At 39.5% G+C, this 16,738-nt stretch overlaps 1 protein-coding gene and 1 long non-coding RNA gene across 2 annotated transcripts; both read left to right on the top strand.

Annotated features, from left to right (window-relative positions):
- Positions 1-2,888: 2,888 nt before the first annotated feature.
- LOC130472417 (uncharacterized) lies at positions 2,889-3,957 on the top strand. The gene is made up of 2 exons (XR_008932634.1): positions 2,889-3,626; positions 3,742-3,957. It is a non-coding gene; the product is annotated as an uncharacterized lncRNA (long non-coding RNA).
- Positions 3,958-15,318: 11,361 nt separating this feature from the next.
- On the top strand, positions 15,319-16,207 carry LOC110801777 (RING-H2 finger protein ATL78-like). Its single transcript, XM_022007194.2, has one exon. It carries the CDS (start codon positions 15,363-15,365, stop codon positions 16,110-16,112), a length of 750 nt encoding a protein of 249 aa, XP_021862886.1. The 5' UTR covers positions 15,319-15,362; the 3' UTR covers positions 16,113-16,207.
- The last annotated feature ends 531 nt before the right edge of the window (positions 16,208-16,738 follow it).

Here is a 16,738-nt window from a genome sequence, read left to right as displayed (position 1 = left end):
TTCCTCTTCCGTGGCTCCTTTTTCTTCCTCGGGCCGTCCCCTAGTTTGGGTTTTCGGACAGCAGTGTGGCAGGTTCTTCTCGCCACTTCTTGATCACCTCTGATTCGTTCGGCGAATCCTGCATCCGAGACGTATATCATCAGCTGATGGTATGTGGAGGGGACTGCTTGCATCTTGTGAATCATGGTTCTTCCCATGATTACGTTGTATACGGAGTCGCAGTCCATCACCAGAAATTCGTCCCGAAGGGTTTTTGCTGCTTGGCCTTCACCCACCGTGACTGGCAGGGTGATCTTTCCTCGAGGGATAGCTGCGGATCTGTTGAATCCAATCAGAGGATAACTGACTTTCGTCAGTGCTTCCTCTGGTTCTTCGAGGATCAGCTGCTCGAAGCAGTTTCTAAAGATGATATTGACGGCACTTCCTCCGTCGACTAACACTCGATGTACGTTGTGGTTATTGAGGTCCATGGAAATGACCAGAGGATCGTCATGTTTGTACTGGACTCCGAAGCAATCATCAGCAGTGAAGGTCATGTTCGGGGGGTGTGGCTGGTTGTCTCCCACCGCGCTGAAGTTGACCTGATGGGAGAGGGCTCTTATGTGTTTCTTGCTGGCTTGGCCAGACTTCTGTCCCCCGAACACCACTAGGATGTCATTCTTCTTGTGCCCTGTTGCTTCGTAGACCCTCTTCTGGGGTTGCTCGTGTTGTTTGCCACTTGCGGCCTTTTCTTTTTCCTCCCTTCGGTCTAACAAGTACTGTTTCAGGTAGCCTCGGCGAACGAGGTCCTCAATGTTGTCTTTCAGCGAGTTGCATTCCTCGGTGTGGTGACCGAAGTCATCATGAAACTCGCACCATTTGTTCTTGTTTCTCCGAGCTGGGTTGGACTTGAGCTTCCCGGGTAGTTTCCACTTTTCATCATTTCTGTTGAGGCTAAAGATCTCTTTTCGGGGCAGAGCTAGTGGAGTGTAGTTGGTGTATTTGGGCTGAAGTTCACCCCTTCTCCCGTCTTTCTTCGGGCTCATCTCTCTAGCTCCTACTTTCTCTTTCCCTTTCCTTGAGCTGCCTTCGGGCTTGCTCTGGGAATTCTTTGTGTCTCTCGGATCCGACGATCCTTTCAATCTTGCAGCGGCCTTGTTGAACTCTTCGGTTCTGATGAATGCATCAGCCATTTGGAGCACGTCAGCTATTCTGGAGGGGTTCTTCATTGAGAGTTCGTCACGGAACTTCCCTTCCTGGAGCGCGTGCTTCAAGGCGAAGATGGCCACGTCTGGCTGCAAGTTTGGTATGTTTGTTGATTCCTTCATGAATCTGGCCATGAATTCTCTCAGACTTTCGTCTCTTTCTTGTTGGATTGAGGTCAGTTCTGCTGTGGTTCGCTCGGGGCGGTTGTTGCTCACGAACTGTGTGCAGAATCTCTTTTTCAGCTTTTTCCAGCTCTTGATCGATCCCTTCGGCAGCGATCTAAACCACTCTCCCGCCACTCCGGTTAGCGTGGTTGGGAAATATTTACACCAACATGCTTCGGAGTAGGGACTCAAGAACATTTGCTGCTCGTAGGAGATGACATGATCCCTCGGATCTGTGATTCCGCTGTAGGTTAGGTGCGCTGGCAGTCTTACCTTCGGTATTTCTTCCATGATCAGCTCGTCCGAGAAAGGGGATGACGTGGGAGTCATGATTCTTTTCCCGAGTCTAGCCCTGATGCCTTCGTTTGCCGAGGTTCTGCGATTAGAACGTTCGGGCGTACGATGGGGGCTAGGGGTTCGATCATGCCTCCTGTCTCTTCTTCTCTCTCGGCTACTGACCTCGGGTCGTTCGCCAGATCTGCTTGGCTCGCCCACCCCGAGTCTCGTATGGATCGAGGGTCTTAACCTTGAGTGGACCGAGGGCCTCAACCTGCTGAGCACCGAGCTTCGGACCCGAGTGTTACGAGTAGTCGATTCGCTTTGGAGAGCTGTTGGAGTAGGCGATGGTCTTGCAAACCAATCTGGCTGCTGTTGTGCCCTTTTTTGGGTGTCCCACGTGCTTTCCATCCACCTCGACGTCAAGTGTGTACCTGTCAAGGGAAGGAGTTCTCGTTCGGGTTTGGACACTTCTACACTGGGTGGCTCGTTCAGCCTTCGCCTGGTTCTCCTCTCTTCTCTGCGGTCATTTGCCAATCCTTGCTGCTTCTCATTGAAGAGGAAGTTTTGCATGATGGTCATGGCCGCAGTGAGCTCTTCCCTAGTTGGAATCGGAGGTCCTGCGTTTGTGGCGGTCGTAGCTCTGCTTGGCTGTGACCTCGCCATCGATTGAGGGTGCTCCTCTTGGTCAGATTCTGAATCTGACCGCACCATCATATCGTCATCATTGTTGTTAATAGCATCATTAACCATTTTCGCGAAAAGAGGTGATTGATGTCTTTCAAAGGCTTTGAATTGTTCTTCCCCACAGACGGCGCCAAATTGTTCCGGTGTTGTAAATATGGAAACAATGGGCTTCGAATGAAGGCCCTTTCGTATGTGTTGAAGATCTTGATTGTTTGAATGAGTAGAGTCCGAATTCACCTGCACAAGAGCAAAGTCACTAGCCTCGGGGGTGTTTCCGAGGAAAGCCCCTCCGATGCCTAAGTAAGAACGATGCTCGGATTCTAGAGAGAAGTTCTCTAGAAGAGTAGTCTTAAGACGATAAATTGGACGTACCTTGAGGTGTGAGCCTTGGCGGCCTATTTATAGTGTTTGCATAATAAATGCCCATAGGTCATTTATTGCTTTTGGGCCTTGGGCCTTGATGGATGGCTGACTAGCCATTGGTAGGTTTGATGCTGTTTGTTTAGAGCCATTGGGCTTTGGACTTAGTGGCCCAATTGAGAATCAATTGGGAGCCCAAACAGTAAGTATTAACTATTATGTTGCTTACAAGTATGTTTTTAACCATGACTTAGTAATCGACCATCTATAACCAACTCTGCTACTCCAAAATTAGTACTCTGAACTTTTTATCTGCCATTGATCTTCAAAAGCCTTATACTCCCTAAAGATGGCTTTGGGCCGGGCACGAAAAAAGCCCGGCCCAACACGAGCACGGAGTCGTGGGCCAGGCCTGGGCCAATTTTTTTGGGAAAAAGCACGCTAAATTTAGTAAAATTAGGCTTAGGCACGATGGCCTAGCCCAACACGAGAGCCCGTTGGCATGGGCCCTATTTGAACTTTTCAGCCCGACCCGAAGCCGAGTGGGCCTGGCTCAGGTCGACCCGTTTAGGCCCACATCCATCTTTAATACTCCCCATTTTAGAGCTCAGGGGTGTCTATATAGCTCGGCTTACTGTAAGATAATGACTCAGTTTCTTACTGTAAGATTATGTCTTTGTCTAATTTTCTGACATTGATAGAAAAAATTATTGTTTTAATCGACTTGATGTCTAATAATCCTTCTATTCACCGCCTTTTTGTTTAGAGAAATGAATTAAGACATAAGAAAAGAGGGGAAAAGGCCATGCATGTATAACAGATTAGCAGCAATCCTAGAATGTATTTACATTTTAGATCCTGTTTGGTTTGTTTATGTAAAACTTCTCATTGCATAATTGATTTTTTTTTTTTGCAGTGGTTTGTTTACCGGTATTTGTTGTTCAAGCCTGATAGGTGAGAAAAAGTCCCATTCATAAGCTATTCTTCATCCTTATATTACACATTGCCTGATTTTTCTGCATCAAATCTGCATAATTTTGAATTTGGGGTGTTGTTTTGTTTATCACAGAGAGGAGCTGTTTAGGAACCTCAACAAGTCGATAGCAAACATCTTGGGCCAATAAAAGAAGCTATCATCTATCCGATTTGATTCTAATATGTTCGGTCTCTTCTTGCTACGCGCATAAGCATTAGCCGCGGAACTTGAACAATCATGATTTTACGTACCCTTTGTTGTATAGCAATGTCGTGGGACAATATCATTTATATATCGTTTTTAGTATTTGTGGGTGAGATTCACACATATTTTCACTCATTAAATTATCCTATTTTGGTGTATTTGGTGGGAGGCTATAATATGAAGAAAAGAAGTGATAAATCCAATCGCAAACGTGAATAGCATGTTTAATTCAACTAACTATGGTCTACGAGTAGTTTATTGGTGACATGAGTAATCTTCTTTACTAATTACATGTTAATTCACTAGTGATTGAGTGTCAAATATTGTGTAATCTCGTATCATTCTCATTAATAACACACGTATATATAGTACAACTCAGTTACCTAAACCCTAGGTACACATTAGGTAACTTACCATAGTTAGGACTCTACAGAATATTCACAGAATAATATCTAATATCTTAACATATCTTAACATCCCCCTCAAGGTGGAGCATGTAGATCTCGAATGCCCATCTTGTTCAAAAAAAACTCAAATTGCGCCTTCCCCAACGCTTTGGTGAAGATATCTGCTAACTGAACCTTCGTCGACACGTACGACGGACTGATGATCCCTTCCTTGATTGCATCTCGAATGAAATGACAATCTGACTCGATGTGTTTTGTCCTTTCATGGAACACCGGATTCTGTGCAATATGCAACGCAGACTGACTGTCGCAATACATCCTCATGCCTTGGTCGTGTGTCACCCCCAAGTCGCGTAGTAGTTGTTTCAACCACTTCAACTCACACGTCAGAGCTGCCATCGATCGATATTCTGCCTCAGCAGACGACCGAGAAACAGTATGCTGTTTCTTGGTCTTCCAAGAAACTGGCGACATACCAAGTGACACAAACCATCCAGTCACCGACCGACGCGTCATTGGACACCCTGCCCAATCCGAGTCGCACCACCCCTCCAACTGCAACGCACTGTCCGACCGAAGTAGTATACCTTGACCCGGACACTTCTTCAAATATCTCACTACTCGCAAAGCTGCTTCCCAATGTGCCTCCTTTGGTGCTTGCATAAATTGAGATAGGACATGTACAGAGTAGGCAACGTCTGGTCGCGTGACAGCCAAATAAACCAGACGTCCGACCAGACGCCTATACTGCTCACCGTCCGACAGGTCTGGCCCGTCTGCCAATGCCAACCTATGATTCTGTTCCATGGGAAAGTCCACAGGCTTTGCTCCCAACAATCCGGCCTCTGAGATGATGTCGAGGGCATATTTTCTCTGACATACATAGAACCCTTGACTACTTCGTGCCACCTCTAACCCAAGGAAGTACTTCAGAGCCCCGAGGTCTTTCATTTTAAAACACTCCTTCAAGTATGCCTTAAAACTCTCAAGCGCAAACTTGTTATTGCCTGCGATAATCATGTCGTCCACATAAATGAGCACACTCAGCTGCAACGTACCTTTAGACAGAGTAAAGAGCGAATAATCGGACAGCGACTGTCGAAATCCATAGTGCGTCAATGCCGTCGACAACTTCTGGAACCAACATCTAGGTGCTTGTTTCAACCCATACAACGACTTTCTCATTCGACACACTTTGTCAAAGTGATTCTTCTGGAATCCAGGAGGAATCTTCATATAGATCTCTTCCTCTAAGTCACCGTGCAAGAACGCATTGTGGACGTCCATCTGATGCACGTCCCACTGTTTGACAGCTGCGACAGCTAGGAAAGTTCGAACTGTCGCCATCTTCGCGACGGGAGCAAATGTCTCATTATAATCCAACCCTTCCTCCTGATGATTCCCTAAACATACCAATCGAGCTTTCAGTCTCAACAAATTCCCATCCTCATCACGCTTCTCAGTATACACCCATTTACTCCCCAGTGCTTTCTTCCCTTCCGGTAAATTTTCCAACGTCCATGTCCCCTGTTCCTCCAACGCGTCGATTTCAGCAGCCATTGCCTGACGCCACCCCTCATGCTGCATCGCTTGTTTAAAACTCTTAGGAACTTGCCCTTCTTGCAATGCTGCTATATAATGCCTGTGCTTTGACGAAAAACGCTCATAATTAACAAAATATGTGATAGGATAAGGAGTACCTGAGAGTGATGACGCCGTAGGTGTTTTGTCGGAAGTACTATATTTTTCCCGTATTGTATGTATCACACAGTCTTTCAGCTTTGTCGACGGAAACTTCGCACGCTTCCCCCTTCCTAACTCCGTATCCTCCACACACTGCCTTGTCTCACTCTCGTCACTACCCGTCGTCTCCTCTACACCTGTCTGTGAGGAGACGACGTCTGAATCCACTCGACTAGGTGTTTCATGTTGTTGTTCCTCCCTCACAGGCGACGACACTCCCCTGTCGTCGCCACTGGTCAATGACACCCCCTCATCAGCTCCCGGATGCGACAACACTCCCTCAGTATCACCTGTAGGCGGCGACACCCCAGCAGTATCACCTGCAGGCGACGACACGGTCTCAGGACCCGTAGTCCCACTCTCATCCAAACTCCAATGGTCAATCCCCCCATGACCATCATGCACCAGTGGCAACACATCCGATTCATCTACAAAAGGAAACGTCCCTTCATGAAACTTGACATCCCGTGAGACGAAGAACTCATGTGTCTCTAGATCATAAAGTTGCCATCCCTTCCTGCCAAACGGATAACCCAAAAACACACATCGGCGACTCCGAGACTCAAACTTATCCCCTTTACACCGGAGATTATATGCATAACACAGACACCCAAACACGCGGATAGGCACATACGATGGTGGTTTACCAAAGGAAATTTTGGTATTTACTACCTTAAAAATACACCACTTTTGTATTTACTACCTTATGAAATTTTTATTTTAAATTACTACCTTAAAGTTCCAATTTTTTTTCATTTACTACCACTTTACAGTTTTCTCATTTTAAAACTTGGATATTTCTTTCGTTTCTTAACCGTTTAAAGTGATTCAAAGTTCATTATTTTCCTTTTTCTATAAGGATTTAATTGAGAACGACATTTCAAAATAATTCGTTTGGTGATTCATAAATATTTTAAAGTTTTAAAGATAATATTTAATATGTTTAACCTTTTACAAAATGTTAAAAGCAAGATCCCTATGGAATCGTTACACATAAACGAGAAGAATGGGCTTTGAATCACTTAAAATGATTAAGAAACGAATGAGATATCTCAATTTTAAAATGAGAAAACCGTAAAGTGGTAGTGATTGCAAAAAAAATCATACTTTAAGGTAGTAATTTATAATAAAAATTTCATAAGGTAGTAAATACAAAAGTGGTGTATTTTTAAGGTAGTAAATACCAAAAAATCCTTTACCAAACAACATCTCATAAGGTGTTTTATTGTCAAGGATCGGGGTAGGTGTACGGTTTATCAAGTAACAGGCGGCCAAAATACATTCCCCCCAAAATGTTATTGGAAGATTTCCTTGAAAACGTAACGCCCTCCCAACATTCAAAATATGTTGGTGTTTTCTCTCGACTCTCCCATTTTGTTGAGGCGTCCCAACACACGACGACTCAAACAGAATCCCATGTTGACGAAAATAATTTTGTAAGCAATTGAATTCAGTACCATTATCACTGCGTACTACTCGAAGGGATCTATTAAACTGACACTTAATCATGGCAACAAAATTAAGAAATGTCGATGCAACTTCCATTTTATTACTCAGTAAATAAATCCACACACCTCTAGAATAATCGTCAACAATGGTAAAAAAAATACTTTGCCCCACAAGACGAGGGAGTCTTGTAGGGTCCCCATAAATCAAGATGAACCAATTCAAATGTGCGACTAGCACGACTAACACTAACTGGAAAACTCTCCCTACATTGTCTCGCCCGCGGACATACATCACAAATTGTTTTATTCTTCCTAATCTTATGACTCACATGAGGAAGTAACTGCAACACTTTTTCCGACGGATGCCCCATCCGTTGATGCCACAAGTCGACCACACACTCCACTGCTAGCACACGAACCTTTGGAGCCCCACGGAAAAAATATAGTCCTTCCTGTCGATCACCTACGCCAATCACCATCCTCGTCGAGCGGTCCTGAAGAACACACATTTTGTTAGTAAATTGAGCAGCACAATGTAATTCGTCACTTAATTGAGTTACAGAAATTAAATTGCAGTTCAATTTAGGCACAAATAGAACATTATCGAGCACGAAACCATCCTCCAAGACCACCGAACCATATTGGTTTGAATTTGCAGGTTGACCGTCCGGCAACACAACCTGTTGATTTCTTGATGTCTTGATATTTCTCAGGATTGAAATATCACCCGTCACATGACGTGATGCCCCACTGTCAACAATCCATCGTAAATCAAGATTACCTTGCAACTTGTTTGAAGGTCGTGACAAGATGTCAACTATTTGCTGGACTTGCTCCTTCGTCACCCCAACAAGCTCATGATTGGTTGTCGTCACTGCACCCTGCGATCCGTCTCCACTCGTCACAGTGGTTGTCGCCCCTCCTGTGGCATTGCTCACGGCATTGGCACGAGCGACACCACTGGTCGACGACGCTGCCCCACGAGCTACTCTGCCTCCTCTAATCGACGTCCTGCCTCCTCGACCAGGCCCTCGTCCACCTCGTTTCTTCTCATCCCACCATTCAGGAAATCCAATCAGCTGATAACAAGTTTCTTCCTCATGACCCTCACGATTGCAATGACCACAAAATCTGCCACTGACATCTCCCGACCTCGACCGAGCCTTAGTCTCGACCTTGAACGCCATGACACTCTCCGGACCTCTCGCAGCCTTGGCGCGCATGGTCTCGGTATTCATAACCGTCTGGTACGCCTCGTCGAGTCCTGGCAACGGCGATCGTGCTAACAGTTGTGCACGAATGGCTTCATAGTGACCATCCAGGCCAATTAGGAAATAGTGCAGACGATCTTCATCGTGAATGTCCCCCACCTGCTTCGCTATATTACACGTACAACCCGCACATACACACCTGGGAACTCGTGCATACTGTACGTACTCCTTCCATACCTTCGACAAGCGGCCATAGTACTCCATGACGCCCTCAGACGTGCCCTGCTTGCAACCACTCAGAGCCATCTTAATATGGCAGACCCTGGTGCCCGACACGACGCAGTACCGCGTCCTCAAATGACTCCACAACTCGTGAGCAATATCAAAGTCCTCCAGATTCGAACGCAAACTCTCGTCAATGGTGTTTGTGATCCAAGACACCACCATCGAATTGACCGCAATCCAATGTTTCATCTTCGTCTCGTCCGTAATGGGCTCCTTCACAGACCCATCAAGAAAACCAAATTTGAATTTTGAAATCATCGAGCGACGAACCGCTTTGGCCCACTCATCGTAGTTCGACGCTCCTCGAAGTTTTACAGGGGTGATGACAATACCGAGGCCGTCACCTGACCCAAGATAGTAATCCAGATCGACGGCGGCGGCGATTGTCTTTTGTGGTGGCTCCTCGTCATTACCCATTGTTATGCCCTAGGAATTTGTAACTCCTCAGAACGCAGTACTCAACAAGCGAAGGAATTCGCTGTTCTCAAACTCTCTCAAACTCGTGCGGAAAAAAAATCTAGGGTTTTTAACCTAGGCTCTTGATACCATGTCAAATATTGTGTAATCTCGTATCATTCTCATTAATAACACACGTATATATAGTACAACTCAGTTACCTAAACCCTAGGTACACATTAGGTAACTTACCATAGTTAGGACTCTACAGAATATTCACAGAATAATATCTAATATCTTAACATATCTTAACAGTTACACCACCACCACCTTCGATATATTTTGTGGCAAACCATCCTTTTTTGTTCATGATTAGGGAAGATATTTCGGGTGCTATACTTTTTGTTGGCACAATGGTTGATCCATTACAAAGTTAAGCACAATATTGTATGGAAGGGGGAGATGAAGATATTCAATTTAGCTTATCAATGTTAATGGATTTTAATTCTTATGCTTTAATTTCATTGTGTTTTTTGGTGAATTATACAATTTAATAGTTATATTAGGCCTTAATTAAGTGGTCTTTGTTTAGATATTTTAATTCCTATGCTTTAGTTTTTGAATAGGGACAATTGACTTTCACTTGATATTTTTCACTAATATTTTAAAAATAAAATGTACTCCTCCGTTCCACAATGATTGCACATCATATATCACTTTTATCCCTAGTTATACATATATAATAATAAATATTTGATATTTTTGGAGTACTCGTGTAGACGAATTAAACAAGACGCTACATGAATATGTTTTTTTCCCCTTATATATTGAAAAATATTTAGAAATTCTTCTTCAATTGTGAATAGTGTCAAAATTCTGAATTGGAATATCATTATGGATATTATATAATATAGTTTTGGATTAGATATATATTATATTTATTTTCAAAATAATAAATAGTTATCACTTTTTCGTGGTCAAAGTTGTGAATTGACAAGTGTGTCACTTTTTCTATTATATATATATATATATATATATATATATATATATATATTTAATTACATTTAAATATATTGTATTTTAATAATTTATGCAAATCAAATAATTATTAGAATCATACTTTGAAAAGGATTTGAATTATGGAAACACTTTTGAAATTTGAAAAATATTTCTAATCGAATTTGGACTCAAATACTTCTAAAACTATATTAGGTCCCGTGCAACGCACGGATGATACAATTTTTTTTTTCTGTTCTGAATCATTTATTTAAACGAAATTTTTAACAAAATAAAATCAATTTTTATCAACGGTTTTTGGGAAAATCATAGAAAAATATTATTTATTTGGATTGTAAAATGATTAGTGTGATTTTAGGAGTTTAGTGTTTCGACAAAAATACTTAAGTTGAAAAATATAAGAAAAAAACTTATCAAACAATTATTAGATATCATTTTATTTTGGAATTGAATAATATCCATAGCCGTAATCATACCCGTGCCCTCAATCTATCCAAAATCTTGGATATGATATTGATTTGATAACCATATCAGTTATACTACTTTATTTTCTAGATTGGGTATATAACATGCTTTTAGGTTTATAAGAAATTTTGTTGAACCCACTTTTTAACACTTGTTTTACATAAAATTGAAAATAAGTCATTGTTTGTTGTTTGAGTATTGTCGTATAATATCACATTTCAGTGTAATTTGTTTATTTATTTATTAACTATTGTAGGTTAAGAGTATAATACATTTTTTTGAAAAGTTTATATGAAAATCAAAAAAATATTTTGCTATTTTTCTTTACGGAGTTTCCGTAATAGCTTACTACGTATATTATAGAAACAGTAATATAAAAAAAACAGTGATAATATATTTTTTTATCCTTGTCATAATACATGAAATCATAATTTATTTTTTCATATATATACTTTTATTATATTAAATAGAAGGAAAGAATAAGAAAAAAAAAAATCAGAAAATCAGAAATTTTAAAAGATTCTTAATTTTTTTTTTAAAAAAAATACTAAGAACTCACCCGGACGTGACACGTATCATTCCTGGTGTGTCTTTTAGTATATAGTAATAGATAGATTAGAAAAGGAATCATATTCCTAGCCCATTTATATTCATAAGCCCATAAAATACCTAAGCCCTAATAAACCCCTAAACCCGAAATAACGCACGCAATTATTTTCTTTCTCCTCCCTCACTCACCAAAACCCACGGTGCTTCTTCCCTTCTTTCTCCTTCACTTAATTTCTTCTTGCTTTCCTTCTCTTCACGTGCAACTCCCTTCCCGTGTTTTCTTGTTTCTCTTGCACACCGCCACCACCAGCCGCAACAACCACCGTTGATGCCACCCAACTGCCATGCCGCACCACTGTGCCATGCTGCCTCGCTGGCCAACCTTTCTTCTCTGTGTCTTTTTGGTTAATGCTTAAACACTTAATGTTTTAATTATGTTTTAATTATTTAATTCAGGTTTTCTTGAGTTAAATTTATAGTTTTTATATTGCTGGAAAGTTAAAGGGGCATGTTTTATGGAGTTTATGGTGATTTGTGGCCACTAGAGCAGTAAGTACTTTGCTAAGAAGTACTATGTTTAATATGAATTTATATTGGTTGTTTTTAGGTGGAGAATTCGCAGTAGGCTACTTTTGAAATTGTTAAAGTGGTCTCTCAATTTGTTTACACAAGGTACGTACATATCTATGTGTTGTTGGATGTGGTACTATGAATATAAACCATGTTGAATTTATTTATGAGTTTGATAATGTTGGAATTTGCATACTTGATGATGTTGTATAAAAATGTTGAGCATGAGGAGTATATTATGAGATTTATATTATGTTGACTTGAATGGTTAATGCAAGCATGTTGGTTGGGAACTTTATATTATTAATATATTGGCATGGACCATTATTGATCATTGTTCCATTTTTAATTAGTAATTCATAATCCATTTAAATAAATTGTTATTCAAAGTTAGTCTAGTAAAAGTTAGTAAAGGTTATTTGAGTCTTTATGTTGTTAATTATTATGGTTTATTATTTATTAGTTAGTATCATGTTAGGATTGTTCGTTTATTAGTATCATGTTAGGATTGTTATTTATTTAATATGTAGTACTCAGTTATGCTGATTACGTGCTTTTGTGCTATGCCTTATTGTTTCTGTGATGACCTATTTTGGTGAGCAGTCTCTAGGAATCAATAAGCTAGCATTGATGATGATCATTGAGTTCGGAATTGAAGAGCTTGTATAGTTATTTATAATTTTCTAAGTTGGCCTTGTTTTTGATTTATTTAAGTTGAACTTGGGTTGTTTAAGTTGACCTTGGTTTGTTAAGTGGACTTTGGATTTTATTGGTTGGTTTTGGAGTTGAATTATGATTGACTATTTTTCCGATAAAGTTATTATTATGTTTTCCGCTGCAAAATTCTGAATAAGTCGATACGTTTTCACACGGGCAATAATGTCTTGATAATTCTCTATATTTTATATCAAAAGATTAATTTATAAAAGAGAGAATTGACGGGGTGTTACAGACGAGTAATTGGCTAATTGCAGTACTGCACCAATTAATTCTTGAATAGTTGATGGCGCTTATGCAAGATTGAGTTGTTGATGCCGCTTGTGCGAAGATTGAGATTTCAGTTAGGGATCGGGACATAGAAACAGAAAATGATACTTCCTCTGATTTTTAATACTCGAAACGTTTGTGATTTTTACACTATTTATCCATTATACTTTGACCATTGTTGGTGATTTATACGTAAGATAAATCATAGTCATGTGAGATCTTGTTAGATTTGTCTTAATGTGCATTTTCAAAATATCAAATTTTTATAATTTTTGCTTCATAGGATTTAAAGATATTAATGATCAAAGTTGTGAATCGACATGCGTGAAGGTGACAAACGTTGCGAGTAAAAAATAATCGAATGAAGTATTTGATATACTCCGTAATGAATAGAATGGAATCAAGATTTACACGTCGTTGGCAAATGTTTTTTTGTTCTACTAGGAGGAGTTCCCATCGCTTTCGGCGAGTGGACTAATCTCCCGCGGGAGTTTGCATGGATACCTCGATGGGCAACATCCCTCCCAGTTGAGATTTTTTTCATTCCCAAGGCTCGAACCCGAGACCTTGGTTAAGGAGCAAGAGACCCTTAACCACTCATGCCAAACTCAATTGGTTATACGTCGTTGGCAAATGTGACAATAGTCCTTATGCATAATATTCCCATCATTGTTGCCTCCTTACAATTCATTCGCACAAAAAACAAAGTATGAGAAACTAGGTTAGAGAAGGGTTGGTCAATAGACTCAATACGATTCTTTAATTGCGCGAACGTTATTTCCCTTAGTTAAGGAATAAACCATAGATAATTAATTAATTAATTATAGTCAGTTTTCCAATTAATTGTACGTTATACTAGCCTTAAGTACGTTTAAATAGTATTTATTTAGGTACTTAGGTAGTATAATCGTACAACTATATAAACAGGAGAGACAAATATACCCAAACGGCCAAACCCCAACTTCGAGTACGTCATCAATCACGGTGATGACGATGACTAACAAGAGTACCACTCTCTCTCCTCTTTTCCTCCTCCTCACCACCACCGTGCTCCTCCTCTTCATCCTCCCTGTTTCTTCTCTCTCTTCGAATTCAAACATCAAACCACCGTCATCACCGCCATTTCGCCACCGTTATTGCGACTCCTTCCCGTCCAAGTACCCGCCTTCTATATGCAATACTCAATTCCGGAAGTATCTCGTGTTTCCTCCTCCTCCTCCGCATCCGGCTGTGCCGTCGAGTCCTATGTCCTCCTCCGCCGAGATTGACCCTCTTTACGGCGTCGATAAGCGCCTTGTTCCTGGTGGTCCCGACTCGATGCACCACTGAATTACGTCGTACAACACGACGCTGTTTATCTTTGGTTACTTAATATTGTACGTTGCATGTGTAACGTAAAGCCTCCAACATGAGTATAGTTGGATGAAGGTAGTTTTATGGAGAAAGTCAAATAAATAAATAATAAAAATGGTGGATTTATTATTACTGTCAATTTCCATATTATTTTCATTTAATTCAGCTTTTGTCTCTTATATTCAATAAATTTTCACAATGTGGTTCGTCCTTGTTCGTTAATATTCTGCGGTTACAAATTTCTAAAAATCGCAACATACTATGTACAACTAGATGACCAATATTAACAGGATATTTTGAAATTTATTACTTTACCCCTTTTAAGTTTCAGCTTTTTGTATTGACCATCTTTATGAATTGTAATTTCGTACGACTTATATATACCACTTTAATTTTATGAAACGTTTTATATTCACCACACGGTAAAGAATTCAAAAGATCTTGCGCGCACAAGGTGTACAATAAATTTATTGTACACTAAGATAACTTTTATGCAGTTTTTTTTTGTAACTTTAACCTAATTTTTTGTACCTTTTAATATATATTTTTATATATTATAAAAAAAAGATACGGAGTAATAGATAAACATTTTAAAAGGTTAAACGATTAATTTTATACCTTATTAGTGATTTTGAATAAACAATTTGTATTAAAATGAATTTTTTTATCACTAAAGTAGATAGCTTTTACCTACAAAGGTAACTTTAAGCATTTTAAGTCAACTTTTACTCTGGTGTATAAATATTATACACCCTTTATAAATAAGAATTTGTATAACGAATTTTATCCAACTTTTCGTTTATATGGAACCTACTTAATTGACTTATTGAATTAGAAACCTAATGAAAGACAAAGGACATTAAAAAGGTAAAGAATATCAAAAACTTCTTTGCTAATTAACAACAAACATAGCAAATAAAAAAGGATGTATAGAATATACTTATAAAGTTTACACTTTCACTTTCTCCCCCACTATATATATTCATCTTCCAACACAGCCATAATTCCACATCCAACTCTTTCCATTCCTCTAAAAATTCACCACTTTTGTCCCCCTTTTTGTTTTGCAAAACAACAACATGATGCCTACAATTTCCTTTAATTCTCTCCCTAAAGAAATCATCAATAACCTTCATTATTCTAGAAGATTACTACTTCACCCCTCATTTCAACAACACTCACCACCAACAACCTCACAAGCACCAACACCTACATACGAAGTTCTAGAAGACCCGACGGGCCGTGGAAAACCCGGCTATGATGCTAACATAATTATGATCTTTGCCGTCTTGGTATTCGCGCTAATCTGTTCATTATGCATAAACACCTTCATTAGGTGTGTACTTAAGTGGTCAAGCATGATTACCGGGGAGCCTAATTACTACCTAAACATGGTTAGCCGTAGTGGTCATAAGAAAAGAGTTAGTAATGGTTTGGACAAAAGGGCATTAAAGACATTTCCGGTGGTTAAGTACTCAAATGAGGTTAAGATTCAAGGGTTAGGTACAGAGTGTGTGATATGCTTATGTGAGTTTAAGGGAGGGGAGAAAGTTAGGATTTTACCAAAATGCCACCATGGGTTCCATGTTAAATGCATTGATGAATGGCTTAGTGCTCACTCCTCTTGCCCTACTTGTAGACAATCATTAGTTGAAACGTGTCAAAAGATCATTGGATGTGGTGGTGATCATCAAACAACAACATCATCAACAACAACAACAATATCATCAACAACAACATCAACTATAGAGGTGGTGATTGTAAGTATTGTGCCACTAGAAAGGGAAGATTTGGTGAGAAATTATAGAGGGGAAGTTGCTCAACGATAGCAAATAAGTTGCTCAAAATTGTTTTTTTTTTTGTAGAGTTAATTATTCAATTTTGTTGATTGTTCATCTTGCAATTAAGTGTATAAAAAAAGAGAAATAATTATTTTAACAATTCCTTGCTTTTGTCATCTGTGTTGCACTTAATTAATTCACCATACTAATTTGCTTTGTCGAATTAATTTCTCATTTTCACTATAATAGTCAAGTTAGTAGTTTGAGACTTCTAAAATTTATAAGCAAGTCTATAGCTACAAGCCTACAACTAATGTAGAAGCTATTTAGCCGCTTGTACGTGTGTCCCGTGAGCCAAAAGAAAAATAGCGAAATACTCCCTTTGTTCATAACAACGGACACAATCAGCTTTTACACACATGTCAAGACACTAGTAATATTAGAAATTATATATATATATATAAAATTATATTATGAATGTATACCTTAATACCTACGGAGTATATATATAACACTCTTTCCGTGATAATTTTTTGTTTTATTATGTTAACAATATATTGTATCCTCAGTTCATTTTTATTCGCAACGTTTGTCACTTTCACGTATGTCAATGCACAACTTTAATCATTAATATCTTTAATTCTCTTTAAGCAAAAATTATAAAAAGTTAATAT

Source organism: Spinacia oleracea, chromosome 4, assembly GCF_020520425.1.
Source record: "Spinacia oleracea cultivar Varoflay chromosome 4, BTI_SOV_V1, whole genome shotgun sequence".
NCBI lineage: Eukaryota > Viridiplantae > Streptophyta > Magnoliopsida > Caryophyllales > Amaranthaceae > Spinacia > Spinacia oleracea.
This window is presented reverse-complemented; position numbering and strand designations above follow the sequence as displayed.

Coding starts and splice junctions, on each gene's coding strand:
- LOC110801777 (XM_022007194.2), top strand. CDS start 15,363: ATGATGCCTACAATTTCCTTTAATTCTCTCCCTAAAGAAATCATCAAT.